The 17,000-nt window shown below is 30.7% G+C and overlaps 1 protein-coding gene across 1 annotated transcript in view; it reads right to left on the bottom strand.

The window, feature by feature from the left end:
- Positions 1-16,369, bottom strand: part of LOC124361316 (C2 domain-containing protein 5) — a gene marked incomplete at its 5' end in the record, with an annotated part of 43,647 nt that extends 27,278 nt beyond the window's left edge. Inside the window, 3 exons of the mRNA XM_046815363.1 lie at positions 2,582-2,750; positions 4,297-4,461; positions 15,727-16,369. Of these exons, the coding sequence (XP_046671319.1) occupies positions 2,582-2,750; positions 4,297-4,461; positions 15,727-16,369 (977 nt within the window). The remainder of the gene's footprint in view (positions 1-2,581; positions 2,751-4,296; positions 4,462-15,726) is intronic.
- Between the last annotated feature and the right edge of the window lie 631 nt (positions 16,370-17,000).

Genomic DNA, 17,000 nt, shown 5'->3' with positions numbered 1-17,000 from the left:
ACTTTATGAGCAAAAAACATTTAGTTTTTTATTTTGACACAACTTACTGTTATATTTTTTCACTTTTAGTTATTCTATCTTATACTCCATTTAATTCTTTACAAAAAGACATATAAACATTTTTTTTATACTTATAAATAATGTTTGGAAAATAAATATGAAAATATGAACTACTACAAAACTAGAAATTTTCTAACCTAACCTAACACTCTGTGTATTGTCTACAATGATAATTCTTAAATCTAATGCCTGCAATACTAGGTCTTCATTGTCAGCAATATTTTTAAGACTCATTGTTTATAAATATCACTGAACAAACACAAAAACTATACAAACGTATTTAGTAAAGTACTTGATGCTTATGATCGCCGTAACTCGCGGCCAAGTCATTGTTCTACTTACACACAGACTAGAACAACATACACAAACGAAATAATTTGAAGATACTAAACACTACAAACCCATTTACACTTAAAAGCTTTCAATATCATTTACAAAATAAACAGCAGCGCAAACAAAACACGTGATGGCTCGTCCGCGTAGCGGCCGATTCTAAAACGCGACTGACGCGCTCACTTTACAACCGCCGTTAAAAATCAGAATCTAACCAAAATGCAACAAAACCTACATCAAAAGTTACGTTGAAGCCTTTGGAATGCGTATGTATAGTCAATGAGCCAATTTAGATAAATACTATATAAAATATAAGCGTTACTGCAGAAGTCGCTCACAGCGATTCTGGCATTTCTTGCATATAATGCGGGATCGCTGACAGCAATGCTCTGGCACTCAAAGGGTTAATATTCTTAGCCAAATTAGTATTCTAATAAATAAGTAAAAATTTTAATTTGCTATTCTCCTTATATGAAATTCATATTTGTTATTGTTTAAGGTCTTTAAGAGTCTCAACTTTTATATATTACTAGCTGTTCCCCACGGCTTCGCACGCTTTTTGTAAGCTTTGCTCATGTATGAGCACTTCTGGTTCAAGTGAATTATATTGTCAAAGCCGATGTAGAGTTTACCTTGTTGACACTATCAAGAAAATCTGCCAAAAGTGTATTTTTATAGCCATTGTACACGTACATGTACTTAATAATAAAGTGGTCTAACATTCAAGCTATAAGGCCAAACAGAAATTCATTTGAAAGACAAATATCCATAAAAACTTAGCGCCTTCACATAGTGTGTGGTTATTATACACAACTATCTCGTAATATTGTAGTTTACAATGTGCAGGCGCTTTGATAACTTATATATTTTGTAGCGCCTCCTGGTGGTGAGTTACATCAATGGGCATAGCATATAAACCTTCTCCGTGGAAAAATACATATACGTACAAATTTTCATCATGATCGGTCCAATAGTTCACGATTCCATAAAGGACAAACATACAAACATTCATTTTTATATATATATAGATATATATATATATATATATATATATATAGATGTAACCATTTCCTCAATTTTTAAGTGAAACTGAGCCTATAACATAGAAATACAAACATTATTATTATTAAGTAAAATTGTTAAAGTCTCAGGTATGTTTAATTGAAGATTATTTCAAACATATAACATACTACAATTAGTGATGTTTTGAAAATGTACATTTCATAGTTGTCAGATAAATAAATGAATACATCTGTAAAGAGATACTTTTTTTACTTTCTAAGTCACCATTAGATGAATGTAAAATAGTAAAATTGAAAGATGTTTGAAAAAAGTTTCTGGTGCTTTTGAAATCTCAAAGTGATGTGTTTTGTACTGTTTGAATTTAAAAAATAAATACCCATAAATAAATTATAACATGCGCCTAACCATATAGCTGTAGCCCATTTTCTAAAACTTAACCAATTGCCATTTTGATGGGCCTGGCCATTAGGACACCAACATGAAGCTTACGGCCTGATAGTAAAAGAATTAATTGATGTATTTAGGAAGGAATATTTCATTTTTTTTCATGTGCACTTTTCAAATAAATTGTGAAATCTATTAAATAATACATTATAAGAAAATTCAAAATATATTATAATAGGTAATGATAATTTATATTTGACTGTGTGTCATAATTTTGTCAAACACTAGGCCATTAATAGGTTTAGTAATGTTCTGTTCACCAATTCCTATTTTAGTTGTTACAAACCCATATTATACACACTTTAAATTTTAAATTAAATTTTCAATTACTCCCCAAACAATGAAAAAATAAGGGATAATGATATTGCTTATTCTTAATTTTTAATATTGCTTATACACCTCAAACAAAGTTTGTTAGTTTTCTTCTCAAAAGCTCAGAAACCTTTAATACATACCTAAACAATGTATAGAGTCAATTCTGTTGCAAATTTAACTAGATTTGAAAATTTATACATACAATATAAAATGGTCTAAACAGTTGCTAACAATTCAGCAATCTAACCTCATATGCATTGAAGTTTAAGGTTTGTATGTTTTTTAAATAACTTGTACTCTACATCTAATCTACACACAACCTCTGTTTTTATATCTCCTCAATATCTACAATGGGCTCATGAATAATTCTAGAAAATAAAGCTTATGCCATTAGTGAGATGCCTACCATATAGTGGAATTTTCTGAGTAGCCAATAACTGCATTGCAAGACAATGCTCGCATGTGGTTACGAATTTCCTTGCGCAGTTCCATCCACCAAGCATCTCTGCTCTCTGGCTCCTCAAGATTACTGATACGCTCCGATAACTTTACAGATGTAGCCACTACTGTAGATGCTGTAATTAACCAAAGAGTTATTGTAAGAACAATACAACCTAAATTAAAAAATGGAAAACATACATCTGGCACTGAGCTTTTTGAACTGAACTATAGCTTTTACAACACAAAAACTAAATTACAAACAAAACTAGTGAATTTACAGATGTAAGTATTATCAAAGTAAAAAACAAACCACAGACCATGCAAAAGAGATCTGAGATTTGAGTGCACATGCTTTTTTAATGGGGACAAGATAGTGCTTTTGAGCATTTCTACTTATATTTTAAACTTATTGCTTACATATTTTGTAAATTACAGCTGAATATTGTTATTGAGTCTTTGTCCAACTATTCTTTGTAGGTGTGATTTGATTTATTTGTTTTATTTTACAGAAATCACCCTCATAACAGAAGTTACAGGAGGAGTTTTTTTCATTTTAACCCTTCAACGCGTTATTTTTTTTTTCATGGTCATACTCCCTCCTGCGTTGATTTTTCTGGCGGTTTTTTAGAGATTTTGTGTTTTATAAATAATATAAGCAAATTACCCAAGTTTTTAATTATTTTATTATACTTCTATGTTGTTAGTGTTTAAAATTAGCCAAATTAAACAAAATTAACCTACTTTAGGTTAATTTCCCTAAAAGCTAGCTAACCTACAAACCATCCCCAACTCATGTTTATAAAACACAACAAATTGTTTCTGTCAAAACGGGATTTCCTTCTTCAAAACAATATAGTTAGCTTGTAAAACTAATAATAATAATAACTAAACAAAGGAACGTAAAACACACAAAAATATGTCAGTTGAACATAACCATCACACTAACAATGACTGTAAACAACAACAAACGTAAGCTGACAAACGATCGGCTGCACGGCAATGACGTCGTCTTTAATGCAGCTGATTTCTCAGATATTTTTTCTAAAGATCGATTTTTCGAGATATCGACTCAATTAATCGAAAGTTTGAATCTTCTCCTTTCGATTGGTATACATTTTTCATTGAAAACATTCGATAGTCGTCTGTTACAGCTACAAAAATAACCGACTACTCCATGACGTACTCAGTACGGCAAAACGCGATCTCAAGTAAAAGTGTCATGACGTACCTAGTACGGCAAAACGCGTTGAAGGGTTAACAAATCATAGACCCCAAAACCAACATAATTAAAAAATATATATACATATAATAGGCAATTTGAAAATTTCTGAATCTTGAATATGACTCCAAATTTTAAAAGGTTGTTGCCTAATTCTCGAATTTTCAATCCTAAGCTTTTTTGGTCTAAGTATGATCTAAACAAAATCATCACCAATCCAATTTCTGCCTTCTTGAATCTTTTCAGATTGCCCGATAATACAATAGATAACCCAAGAAAACTCTATTTGAAAAGGATTCATATACATTCACGAAAATAGCTATATTTTAATAAATAAGTTATATTCAACAAATCCTACTATCTCCTAAAATATTATGTGTACATTTTACATTTGTTTTGTTACCAAAATTGTTAAAATGTGATTTGAAAATTTCACGCTTAACTGGTAGCTCTTGTCTTACCTATACTAACAACAAATCCTGGAGGAAACTTGTTCATTGTCAAGAACGGGAACTCCATCGGCTCTATCGGCTCTTTCTTCAGTGCCAGTTTTGGACAAATGGTCTGGAAGGCTCTGCCACTGCCGGTTACAGATGACCGGTCACCACTGCTCGTCAAACTGTTACCTGTACACAAAAGGTGATTAACTCATTCATCTAAAACTTAATTTTGAGTTTTCTCTGAAATTTCAACTAAGAAAAAAACAATCTACCACATTTTACATAAACTGGATTTAATTTGTTTACATTTTGAATATGAATACTTGATTGCTAGTACACACTACAGTTAGACCCCTTTAACACCAGTAAGCTTGAAATGCTCAATGGATACTACATCTACTCAGAGCACTATGTGTTCAGTCTTTCAAAACCAAACAAGCTTTTATTAAACACAGCATAAATGAGAAGTATGTTTATTGCTTTCAGTTATAATTACTTAGCTTACTTCCTTTATTCTCCATAGTGTAGGGAATAAAGTGTTTTATTGGTAAAAAAAGCTATTTTTGGTTTTTAGTATAGATATCCATTTTTAGACTCTCAGAAAATTATTTTTTTAAACATAACAGATAGCGCAATAAGAATGGTCCTTTTTTAAAAACATAAATTTTAAAGTGTTTATCATAATATTAATTTATTTATTCATATTTATATGATCTACATTCAACCCAATTAGAGAAAATCGGTCAAAACAGTGTTCATTAAATTGTGAAAAATAACCTCTGGTTTCCTTCTTTATTCATGCATGTCAGAAGCCTTTCTTCAGAATTCTCCAAAACGTAATTATAATTGTAATTTTTATTCATTGTAGTTGTAATTGTCATTAATTATAATTAGTTTTAAAGTTTCTAAATTTATTAGAATTTTCCACTTCTGCGACAAATCTAGCATTATTTCACAAAATCATTTTCGGTGAAACTTCAACTCACGTAAAATGCACTGTCCAATGTTGCTGCGTGCCACCTAGTGGACCAACGAGGACCGTGATGCACTGATCCTCTAACTCCCTAGAGCTGCTGCTGAATGGGTACACTGGATAAGTTTGACATTGATTACAGATCTTGCTGTGCAAAATGCAGTCACCCATATTAAAACAGCCGTTGCATAGTTCCCGTTTCTACTTAAATTCTCCACAGCACAAACGCGATGTTTAATGTTCCACTTTGCATCTCTGGGCGAACAGGACATTGCGGTCAACCACCTGATGGCTACCAACTGTTACTTACATGTTCTCCCTACCAGAACTACGTAGTTAAAATCTGACCATACTTTTTGCGCTACCCTATTTTAAAATGTATACTACTACAACCATACAGAAATTTAAAACCAAACAAACAAGTAAATTTTAACTTTATTTATAACTTTATTTGGCAAATATGTGTATTTAGATAAATAAAGACCATAAAGATTGTCGGATTCCAATAAAATTTTAAATGCCAATGTAATTTGTAAATAACCTCAAAAATCTTTCCATTGTAAAGATATTTTTTTTATTCTTTCGAATAAAAAGAAAAAGAAAATTTGTAATTAATATTAATTATGGTTTTTACCAACAAAATTTTTCTAAAGCTAAAGATTTTGATTAAATTATTTATAACTTGTTAAACGGTTCAAATTTCGTAAAAATACTACCTGAAAAATTATATTTTAAAAAGTTTCAATCTAGATTTTGTTGATGAAATGCAACTAAAATTATTGGGATTAAAAGTTTTCTTACTTAGACTTTGTAGAGGGCCATCCCTAAATAACGTAATGCCCCATTATATATGTTTATTGTGGAAATGGAAGAACGCCCAGCTCCATTACAATGTCAGCTGCAAGCATTATAGTAATAGAAATGAAAGGACAGATGTTGAGCTGAAGTTATGCAGATGAAAACTTCACCAGATCGAGCAGACAACTCAGCAAATGTAATGCACTGACACAAATGATTTCTTCCACATCCATTTTGACACTTTCTTAAAATTAAAATGGATGAGCGTTCCGTTTTCCTAAAAACCTCTCACAAAGTTTGACGCGCCGACATTTCGTGCATATTAAATGCCGAAAAAATCTGCTTACAAGCATATACAGTCACATTAAATTCAGCTGAGTAGTATCAAGGTTTTTCGGTATGTATACTACCTTAACAGAACAGTGAGTCCCAAACGACAAATAGTTCAAAGTTATGTTCTAAAGTTGAGGAATGCCAGTTTTATATTAATAAACCGTGTTTTCCATAAGAGTTTAAAATTGCCTTTATTATATCATAATTTTTACAATAATATAAATTGTGGGTGTTGGTGGCAGCATTTTTTAATTATTGAGGAGCGGTTACTAGTTAATGTTACATGTCCGTAACTAGAGGGTAGTGAAGGGGCAGAAAAGTCTGATTTTAGCGTTACGTAATTAATAGACGGTCCCATACAACTCCTGGCAATGTGAAAATGGTGAAATAGAGTATTTAGTAAAATAAATGAAGATTATGACATTTTGCAGTCAAATATTAGTCATCACCTCTCAGAATTCATTACCATTACAATGCAAACAAATTTTATGAATTTAAGAACAATTGTATAACGATACTTAATAATTTCTATAATAATGTGTATACTACAATAGTAATATTCTCCGTTCTTTTTAATTGTCTTCTTTGTTTTTATTTAATTAACGTATATTTAAAATATTTTACATTTATTCTAGTATTTTGTTTGAAAATAAATCACCTATCATGAAATTGAGACATACCCATGAAGTTTGTAAATAACATCTTGTTAAGTACTGTTAATTAAAAGAAGTGTAAAAATTACATTTAATTTATTTTTAGTAAAACCGAACAATGTAATGCTGCTATATTTGGTGTGCTCAAATAATTATCCTCACTTGAAAATAATAAAGTATTTTAAATAGCTCAATATCAGCACATAATTTAGAACAGAAGGTAGGCATTAATGAGGGACTTGTCCATTATTACTTGTTTTACTCCGTATCTATGTGTCTGTTTTTTTTTTTTTTTTTTAGTAAAAAGTGGAGATATCTTTTTAGAAGAACTTAAAACAAGATCACTTTATCAGACAAGTTTTCAATCATCAAAAAAAACCAATTCCAAAGTATTAAAAGTTTAAACCCCATAATAAGAGTTGCAGCAGTTCAATTTTGCTGATCAGTTTAATTTGTCTTTATAATTTTCATCCAATTTTAAGACACTAAACCTTCAAATATTTCTTGGCTTGTTGTTATTCGTTTCTAGATTTTAGACAAATTGTCTATATTGATATTTCAAGTGTGTAAAAACAATCAATATATTAATTAAAAACAACAAACAAATACAGAAACTAAACAAACATAGAAAAAAAAACACAGAAACATAGAATAAAAGAGGTTTGAACCACAGAAGACAACACTGCCTCCAATAGTGTATACAGTATGAAATGCAACGTTTACAAACATCCAAAGTATATTTTAAATTCAAAAACATATAACTTATGTTCAAAATGCTACATTTCCTTCAAATGTTATTAGCTTGAAAAAATGTAATATTTTTACTACAAAAAATCCTATATTTTAACTATTTTATACTGATTTTATTGGGAGAAACACTCCTACGTAACATAAATAAAAATACAACTCAAACAACCGAAAACTGATTAAAAGCACCTTACCAACTACAAAATCAAGTAATATAAATAAGTATAATTTTTAAATAAGTATTTTAAAAAGTAGGCCTGTTAGTACATTATATTACTAATGAAATCTGCTGGATTATAAAATACAGAAACTCACAGTTTGTTTTATTAAATTTATTTTATTTCCATTTGATTGGATGACTATCCTCACATTGAGTTACAACAAAAATTTATGTTACACAGGACAAATCAAAACGTACAAGCAACATATAATTACAACATAGAAACTGAGTTGCAATTACAGCTCTATTACAGCTATATACTTCAAGTTCAAGAGTCAGAGAAAAAGCACTTAATAATGCCAGAATAACAGACATGAAGACAATTAGAAATAGTAAATTAATTTCCATTAAACTTAATTATAAACAAAAAATTAATGTTAAATCTTGGTTTAAAGATAAACAAAAAGTTGTTAGCTCACAGGAAAATTAGCTCAATAAGTGGAGTGCGTAACTAAAAAACAGGATTCATATGTGTTAAGTTTTGAAATTCTTGGTTCACAATGCACTTTTGCACCTTACACCAACACCTATAGAAAACATGACATTCAAGCACCTTGGGGTACGGTAGTGAAATAGCATTGTCATAGAAATTAAACTAAAGCATAAAAGATTTTAAACCAGTGTTGCCAATCTAATTTAGTCATTGCTTCACATTTATTTTCTAACTTTGTAATCACTTAAATAATTATGAATGATACATTTTTTTAGTGTAACTGATCAACCACTTGCATTATCAAATATTTTCCTATATAAGTCAAAATGGTCTGGCCACTAATTTTTGGTTACATAAAACACACTTTTTTAAATTCTTTAATTCTTTACAAATATGTTTTATTTTTACTATGATTCACTTAGCAATGAAACATAACAAGTAAACAAATTTTAGCTTTATATAATAACATAAACAATTAACATTTATTACATGAAATACAATAGCTGCATAAAATTTATATATTCAAAAATTAAAAACATAAAATTATACTATATTTTTAATTTAACTTAAAAAATAATATGATATACTTAGTTAATTTTGTCATCCATTTTAAGACTGATCAAAATTAAAAACAATAATTCTTATATGACCTCAGATTACAATTAAAATAACTTTGTAAACCAAGTAAATTCAAATGTTATATGAGAACAGGTATCAACCTTTATACACATAAAACTTGAAGTATTTTCTAAACCACTCTTGTTAGAATAGTTCATTTCAGCGTTCATCTTTTGTATGGGATCTGCAGAGTCCTTCACCATCTTCGATTTATTATACACAGCATTTACAATTTTAAACAAGAAACGTGAATTTTCAAATAGCGGAATTGGCAACACTGACGAAAATGAGAGAGGGGAAGGGGGGAGTGCGACGATAGTCCTACCTAAGTGACATCTAACATCGACACACCACTACTCACGCTTCCGTGTGCTTCCTAAGTGCAAACACAAGACAAAACATTATTCATGTGCAAAAACATCAAATATGATATGGATTTCATACCAAGTTTACTTGATTTACTGTTTGTCATTACTTCCAGATGGGATCCTAATTGAAAACATAAACCAAGTAAATATAATCACGCTCTTTAAAAACCTAACATAACATACCCTACATATAACTCCAAAATAAAATACCAATAAGTAACAAATAACACGTATCAATTTCAAAATGTTTAATTTGTAACAATACAAAGATTGGTTATGATACCATATTAAGAAACACATTTAAAAACATAAATGACAAATAATACTAGCTATAAATTTTAATCTAACGTTTAAATATAAAATAGTTGGTTTGTTCAGGATTTAAAATAAACGGGTCTATTACAATTCTATTACACAAAGTAAGATGATTTATGAGTACTGTAACGATGAAAAGAATAAAAAGTGCATTAAAGTAGTTACAAAAAACATGTTTTTTTGTATTAAAATTATAGAAAATATCTGTAAAAAGTCATTCGCTTATAAAACATGAAAACATTTAGTACATCTTTCAAAACTCCCAAGGGTTTGATTTTATTCCAAGACTATCGACATGTTACTTTTTAACTAAGCGATTACAGATATGCATATTAAAAACTGTCTGTATGTGTATATATATATATACAGTTTGAAAATGTTGACCAAAAACAGTTTTTTGAGTGCAGCAAGTGAATGACACAGTAGTATTAACTTTAACACATTGATTTGTTGGTCTTGTTATTATGTCCAATAAAAACCAACAAATCACTGTGTTAAAGTTAATACTACTGTGGCATTCACTTGCTGCACTCAAAAAACTGTTTTTGGTCAACATTTTCAAACTGTCAGCTCTTCTTAATAGTACATATAGTGTAAAGTTTTTTACAAGTAAACTACATAAAACTTCTTCTTTTAAATATTATAATACAAAACTGTTAAGACCAGAAACCACGAGATGTAAGGTTGAAATAAAATTTTTTAAATGCAACAATCCATTTTTTACGTAATCCATTGAAATAGATTTTTTACTGATCTCAAAAATGCCATACATGTTATATTTTGCTTGTGTGTTTCGTTAAATAATTCATTAATCCCATTTTTGTATGGTTGTTTGAAGAGAATTTTAATTTTACTATTTAGATGATTGGTAAACCTGACTGATATTTCAATGCACATATTATTGGAATCAGTTGTTTAGTGCCATCTTTAGAAACACAACCATACTGTTATTAAATATTAAATTTCCTCAGCATATATATTGTTATTTAAGAGATACAAGACTTGAATGTAAAAGAGCCTTTTCTGAATCTAGATACCAAGGAAAGCAGATCACCAGTGCCGTTACATCAATGACATTTAGACTCTTCTTGAATTCAATTACCTCCAATAAACTGTTTGTCCTCCAAGTCACCACTGCGCTCACATGTATTTAATTTATTTCTATGATATTTGTGAAGCAGGATGCACCAACTCAGAGGCAAGCCTCCAAATCCAACCTTAGTGTTTGCCTCTTGTCACAGCCTTAAAATTTAAGAAATCTGTGGTATTTAAAGCTTCCTTGTATACCAAGGGAGGAGGAATTTTATTTCAAGATACCTGATTCTGGGGCATAGCAGTACCTTCAAGCCCTAAGTTGGGACAGAAGAAGGGTGGGTGGTGGTGAGATATACTTGTATCTAGATTATGGGTAAACAAAAAATTAGTGTTCCTTTCATTTTCCATTTTCATTGAAGGTGCTTGGGCAAACTAATGTTGGAAAAGTTGATCATTTGAACATTTGGACATGCTTTGGTTAAGGGTAAATTTGGTGAACGTAAACAAATGCCAACAAGCTTTTCCCATGCTATTATCCATGCGAGTTGACTAGATTCCCCTTCCCTAATTGGCTTTCACCTCCCCAATTTAATACTTGCAAGTTGTTAACTGTACAAGATATCATTTTCAGTTTTCACAGCCAAATTACATTTAGAGTGGTCAACAAATTAATTCTATAACAATATTATACTCATGGTTGTAGAATATAACTTCAAAAAGTAGCTCTGAAAGAAATGGTGGGCTACATCACTTTCCAGCTTATAGGTTGTTTTAAACTCTAGAAAAATCCATATGCCACTACCACAACAACACTGAGAGACTTTGCTTCCCTTGCACAATATCAACATGGTATAAATACAGCTAAAATTCAAAGACTTTTTTAAAGGCTTTATCTGAGTCACTGGTTATTGAATCTATTCGTCTTAGTGAGATTGGACCACTTCAAAATTTCCAGTTTCAAACTTTGTGAATCTATTTGATTACCCAATATTACCAAAGGAGCCACTATACTTATAACAATGACTATGGTTTCAAAACAGTAAACATTAAAAGTGTTACTAGTTTCAGTACAACCATAACACAACTCCAACATAGATAAATTATATTTACAAGCTCCTGTACATATACATCCTGTAAGCATGTAAGGATATACATCCTCCTACCTTAGTACACTTTGCTGCTTGTAAAGTCAGTAAATATAATCCTCTTCCTCATCCACATAATAAACAGTTCTAATTATATATTATATTGCCTTTCCATATAATGAAAAACATGTATTTGTTACTAAACTGTGAAATACACTTTTGTTATATTACAAAAATTCCTTAATTTCATTGGTGATTTTTAAATGTTGTGTTTTAACAATAATTTCCAGTAGTATTTCCAATCACTACAGGAAACCTTAATCAATCAATCAAGCACTTATTGGTTCAAAACACATTTTATTATGCGTCATGACATGTAGTTTATAAACATGTCATAAGTACAATAGACGGACTAAAGCAATGCTAAATAAAATAAACAACAGTACAAAAAATCTAATATACTGATATTATTAACTGTATTAAATTGCTATTAAAAGAGATCCTTAATTATATATGGCATTATTTCCAGGAAAATTGTTTATAACTTACATTTAAAGGCAAGTTCTGAATTTGTGTCTTTAATATCAGTGAGCTAGGCATTATAAATGATCACGCATAGGGGTGTAAGGGTTTCATACTCTGTGTGGAATGCCTGTGAAATGCCAGCAAGGTCCTGCTTCTCGTATTGTATGAGTGATAAGACCCATTGACATTTCTAGAGGCTAAGGTTCTTTCTGACAAAAATGCAGCACTCATAATCCACTAAGCCCTCAAGGGTCAGAATTTTAAGTGATCTTACTGTCTAACTGTGGTCCTTTCTACTTGTCCTGAATTTGGAAAAAAACGTTTGTCTCCTACAATAAATTTTAGTTCAGTTCATTAGGATCGCTTTTTTTTTTTTTTAATGATATTGATACTATAGTAAAAAATTCTCCTCAATATCTTTTTATCCTTTTATCTTCTCTATATTTATAATCAATATCTTCTCCTCCATTTTATCTTTTACTAAAAAGATAAAATGTATATGTACAAAAATTCGAACAGTTTTGATTAATTATGTAAATATGTCTTAATATTTATCACAGTGTTTTAATTACTATATTTAGAAAAACACCAAGCAGTATTTTACGTTTTGGTTAAATCTAAATAAAACGTTTTGAACATGCAACTTCAAAAAACTAAATTAAAATCTAGTCATCAAACAATACAGAACCATAGTACATTATTTAAAAGAATAATAACAAACTATTGTAACATTCAGTGCTACTGCAACATGCACTATTAGATATAAATATATTATTTTTCATGATTTTCTAGTTTTATAGAATACATATCTCAAGCATTTTTATCCAATATAATTGTTCTTTAACCCTCCATCAGGCGCTTAAAATTAGAAACACCATCAGGCGCTCACGGAGGTTTCCTCCAGGTTAGTGAATAATGGATATTATAGTCGTTTGAACTGTTTTTTATTTGTTTAAAATATTCATAATGATTTAATTACAATGTAATATATTCATTTTTAGAATTTAAATAATAATTACTCTCTTATGTAATGAATTTTCCAAATAAGAATTTCGAAATTAAAAAAAATGTTATTGTATAATAACAACATGATTTATTTTAAGGTATAATGCATTTAATTGTAAAAATGTTTAACCTTCTGTAATAATATATGGAAATTAACTTAGTTTTAACTTCTTACAAAAACAACTTACTTCAATTCTTGAAATATTATACAATTGTAATGTTAATTATATTATTCTAAAATAAAAATTATATTCTTTACTAAACATTTTTTTTTAACACTACAAAAAGTTTCAAAACATTTTCCTTCTGGTTCTTATAACGACAATGTTCACTCCATAAACAGTACTGAAATGTTCCCTAGCACACGGGTACTGTACTGACAAGTCTCTCGTCTTCATTCTCCATTTCACAAAATTCAAATAAAAATATATTGTAAAAACTTAAAAAGAAACCATCACAGGTCACACATTTAGGCGCACACGGATTATTACTCTCCATAAAAACTAAACACTATAAGGCGCTCACGGAGATTTCGTCCAAGGACTACAAACACGACATCGGGCACTCACGGAGGAATCGTCCAGTCTCGCACGGAAGTAGACATCATACTGACAGATTTTGACAAAGATAAGCGGGAGGCTATTGTTTCGCTTCCCCGAAAGATGCTCGTGAAGTACACTGCGGGAAACGACTGCCAACATCAGAAAAGTAGTACTATTTTTAATAATAAAAAATACACGGAGGAAAACTCCGTTTAGCGCCCGATGGAGGGTTAAGCAATTTTGACCAGCTGTTTACAACAGGAGTTTTATTTCTTTTTTAAGTGTATGTGTTATTTTATTGCTCAGTAAGATTCTATATTGCGGAATGAAAATCAAGTAAACTATTAGTTATGTATTTAAACCTGTCACAGTTCTAAAACTGATATTTGAATACAAGTATCAATTAATATATTACACAGTATTATTTAAATCTTGTACTCCAGTGTATCCAATTGTATCATATCATAGAGATTTAAAGAAAAGGTAAAATAGGTAAAAAAATTACAGTCTGTATAAAAAACTACCAAATATATATATATATAATATATATACAGTTGATGTTGAATACATGGGAATTATTAACCTTGATATAAATCAACCGAACTGTGGGCTGACTATAGTAAACCCAATAAATTAAAAATGTATTTTATATAAACAAAAAAATATAATTTTTTCAAGCATACAGCTGGAAACATGATGTATACACTTATTGATACAAAAACAATCATTAGTTAAAGAAATTAAAATAAAATAATTCTCAGTACCATGAGAGACTATCATTAAAACAAAACATATAATATCTATTTCAAATAAAATAAAGAAATTTAAACACAATTTAAAGTGACTTTATTAGTAATGGCAAAGAAATTAAGGTCCTCAAGAGACTAAGCCTCCTTTGAGATTCCAATTTTAACATTAACAATTAGAGGTAATTAAAATTGAATACAGACATATTTTTTATAATAAAAATATTAATAAGAATATAATAATGAGAACTGTACTAAAATATGAGTATAATATATTTTGTTAAAATAATATGAAATGCAAGACTTGTTTGTATGTGCCGTTCTTCTTATTGAATTCCTTTCTCAGAAATATGTCTTAAGTTCAGCATGAATTCTAAACAATGTTAGATAAACATTAGGCCAGTAATTTTAAATATCATCCTGAGGTAACATATAAGCAGTTTTTAATGGAAAGCTGATGGCCACAATGCCTAAGATGTCAGTCAGACCTTGGATTTGAGTTAGATATACGTAGCTCATAATGCTAGATAGTGTATACATAATACAGTACAGTAACTAATAGTAACAATTTCCACAAATGTTACGGCAGAGGAAGAAAAATTTTCTTTCTTTTTATCTTTTACAAAGATATTTTACCTATACTAATTTCATCCTGCCATTTCAACTATTTTATTAGTCGGTTTGAGTGTATTGTATCACACAGTGACTATGAGGTACCTCATTTGCCATGTTGTGTTCTTTTTTTGTACCTCGACTGCCTGTTTCTGTCGAAAAACAAGAATTCTTTAAGCAAAAATAAAGTTTTAAAGTGTTTGTTTCCTTAGTACAATCTACTGAGTTATAGTCATTCTCCACCCTGTGTTCAAGAGTGTCTTTATATACATCCAGGAATTTACTTTACCTATTTTACTTTTTTTTAATATTGAGTTAGTAAGAAACTTTTGACTGTCTTTTTTTATTATATTGCTCAAACATCACTCATAACTCAATCTATACTTTTAAAAAAATGTATACAATGAGATTATTTTATGACAGAACACAAAACATATACATGCCTTTGGGAGTAATGCTGAGATCGGAATCTGAAGAACGGCGGTGGATGCCTGGCGTAGTGCTGAGCTTGACAGGAGACTGCGAGACCTTGACACTGGCCGGGGGCAAGCCAGCTGCTGTCTCTTCAGGTACTGTCCTGCTTGGGGGGACACTACTATGGCAGGGCTCAACCAGGCCTGATGCACTAAGGCTTTTTACTAAAGGAAGGTGAGGGATTGATAGGTTAGATGTTACTGTATCACATACTTGGTTAGTACTGTCATTATCTACAGGCGACTCTACTGTGGGTGCATTATCATCTAAACTAGTAGATACTGCACACGTTACACGTTCCTCGGTTAGTTCTGGAACTACTGCTTCATTAACAGTGTCTTTCTCAGAACATTCTTGCAGTTCTTCTACATGTGAACTTTTCTGTCCAAAAATGAACAATGATTTATCGTCACCTGCATTTGAAGTTATTTTGTCAATCTCCTCTGATTCATTTGATAATGTTTTATCATTGGTAACTTTATTGTTATGATTTAAATCTCCAATTTTCTCCTTATCTTTGACTCCTGCAACTGATAATGATTCAATGTAGTGAGATGGGCTATTTTCCTTCACTGTAACTATTTGAGAAAATTCTTTTGATGTTTCATTGGGGGGGGGGGGTGGGGGGGGGGGGGGGTGGGGGGGGGGGGGGGTGGGGGGGGGGGGGGGTGGGGGGGGGGGGGGGTGGGGGGGGGGGGGGGTGGGGGGGTGACATATTAAAAGCATGTGCATATTCCCTTTGAAGGCATTATGAAAGGGAACTTGAAGGGTATCCCTGTCACACTCAGGACAACAGTGAAATGTTTTCCATAACATTTGGATAGTTTGTTTCCATCTACAAACAATATAGTTTAGGCCCCGCTTTTATCGTCAAATGTAACATATCTGTTTTATTAGCTCATTTGGTAAAGCGCGGAAGGCCAGTAGGTTTACTTAGGAACTTCATTCTCATTATGATTAGAAACATGAGGTACCTGGTTCAGATGTACTTGGTACAGTAACATCATCATTAGGTAGTAAAAAACACCCACTTTCTTCATGGATACCTGTGTCATGATATCAATACTTTACAAGACTTTGCAAGGTTGCACCTCATAACCGCTTTTGCAAATATTGTCCTTATTTTCTTACTAGCAACATTTTTTCTTGTTAATTTCTTGGACCTCTATCCCATATTTTTATTGGCATAAAACTGAACTCCTAACACTTTACTCAAAACGAAACAACACTGGAAAACTCAACC

This window comes from Homalodisca vitripennis, chromosome 4, assembly GCF_021130785.1.
Source record: "Homalodisca vitripennis isolate AUS2020 chromosome 4, UT_GWSS_2.1, whole genome shotgun sequence".
Classification (NCBI taxonomy): Eukaryota; Metazoa; Arthropoda; class Insecta; order Hemiptera; family Cicadellidae; genus Homalodisca; species Homalodisca vitripennis.
This window is presented reverse-complemented; position numbering and strand designations above follow the sequence as displayed.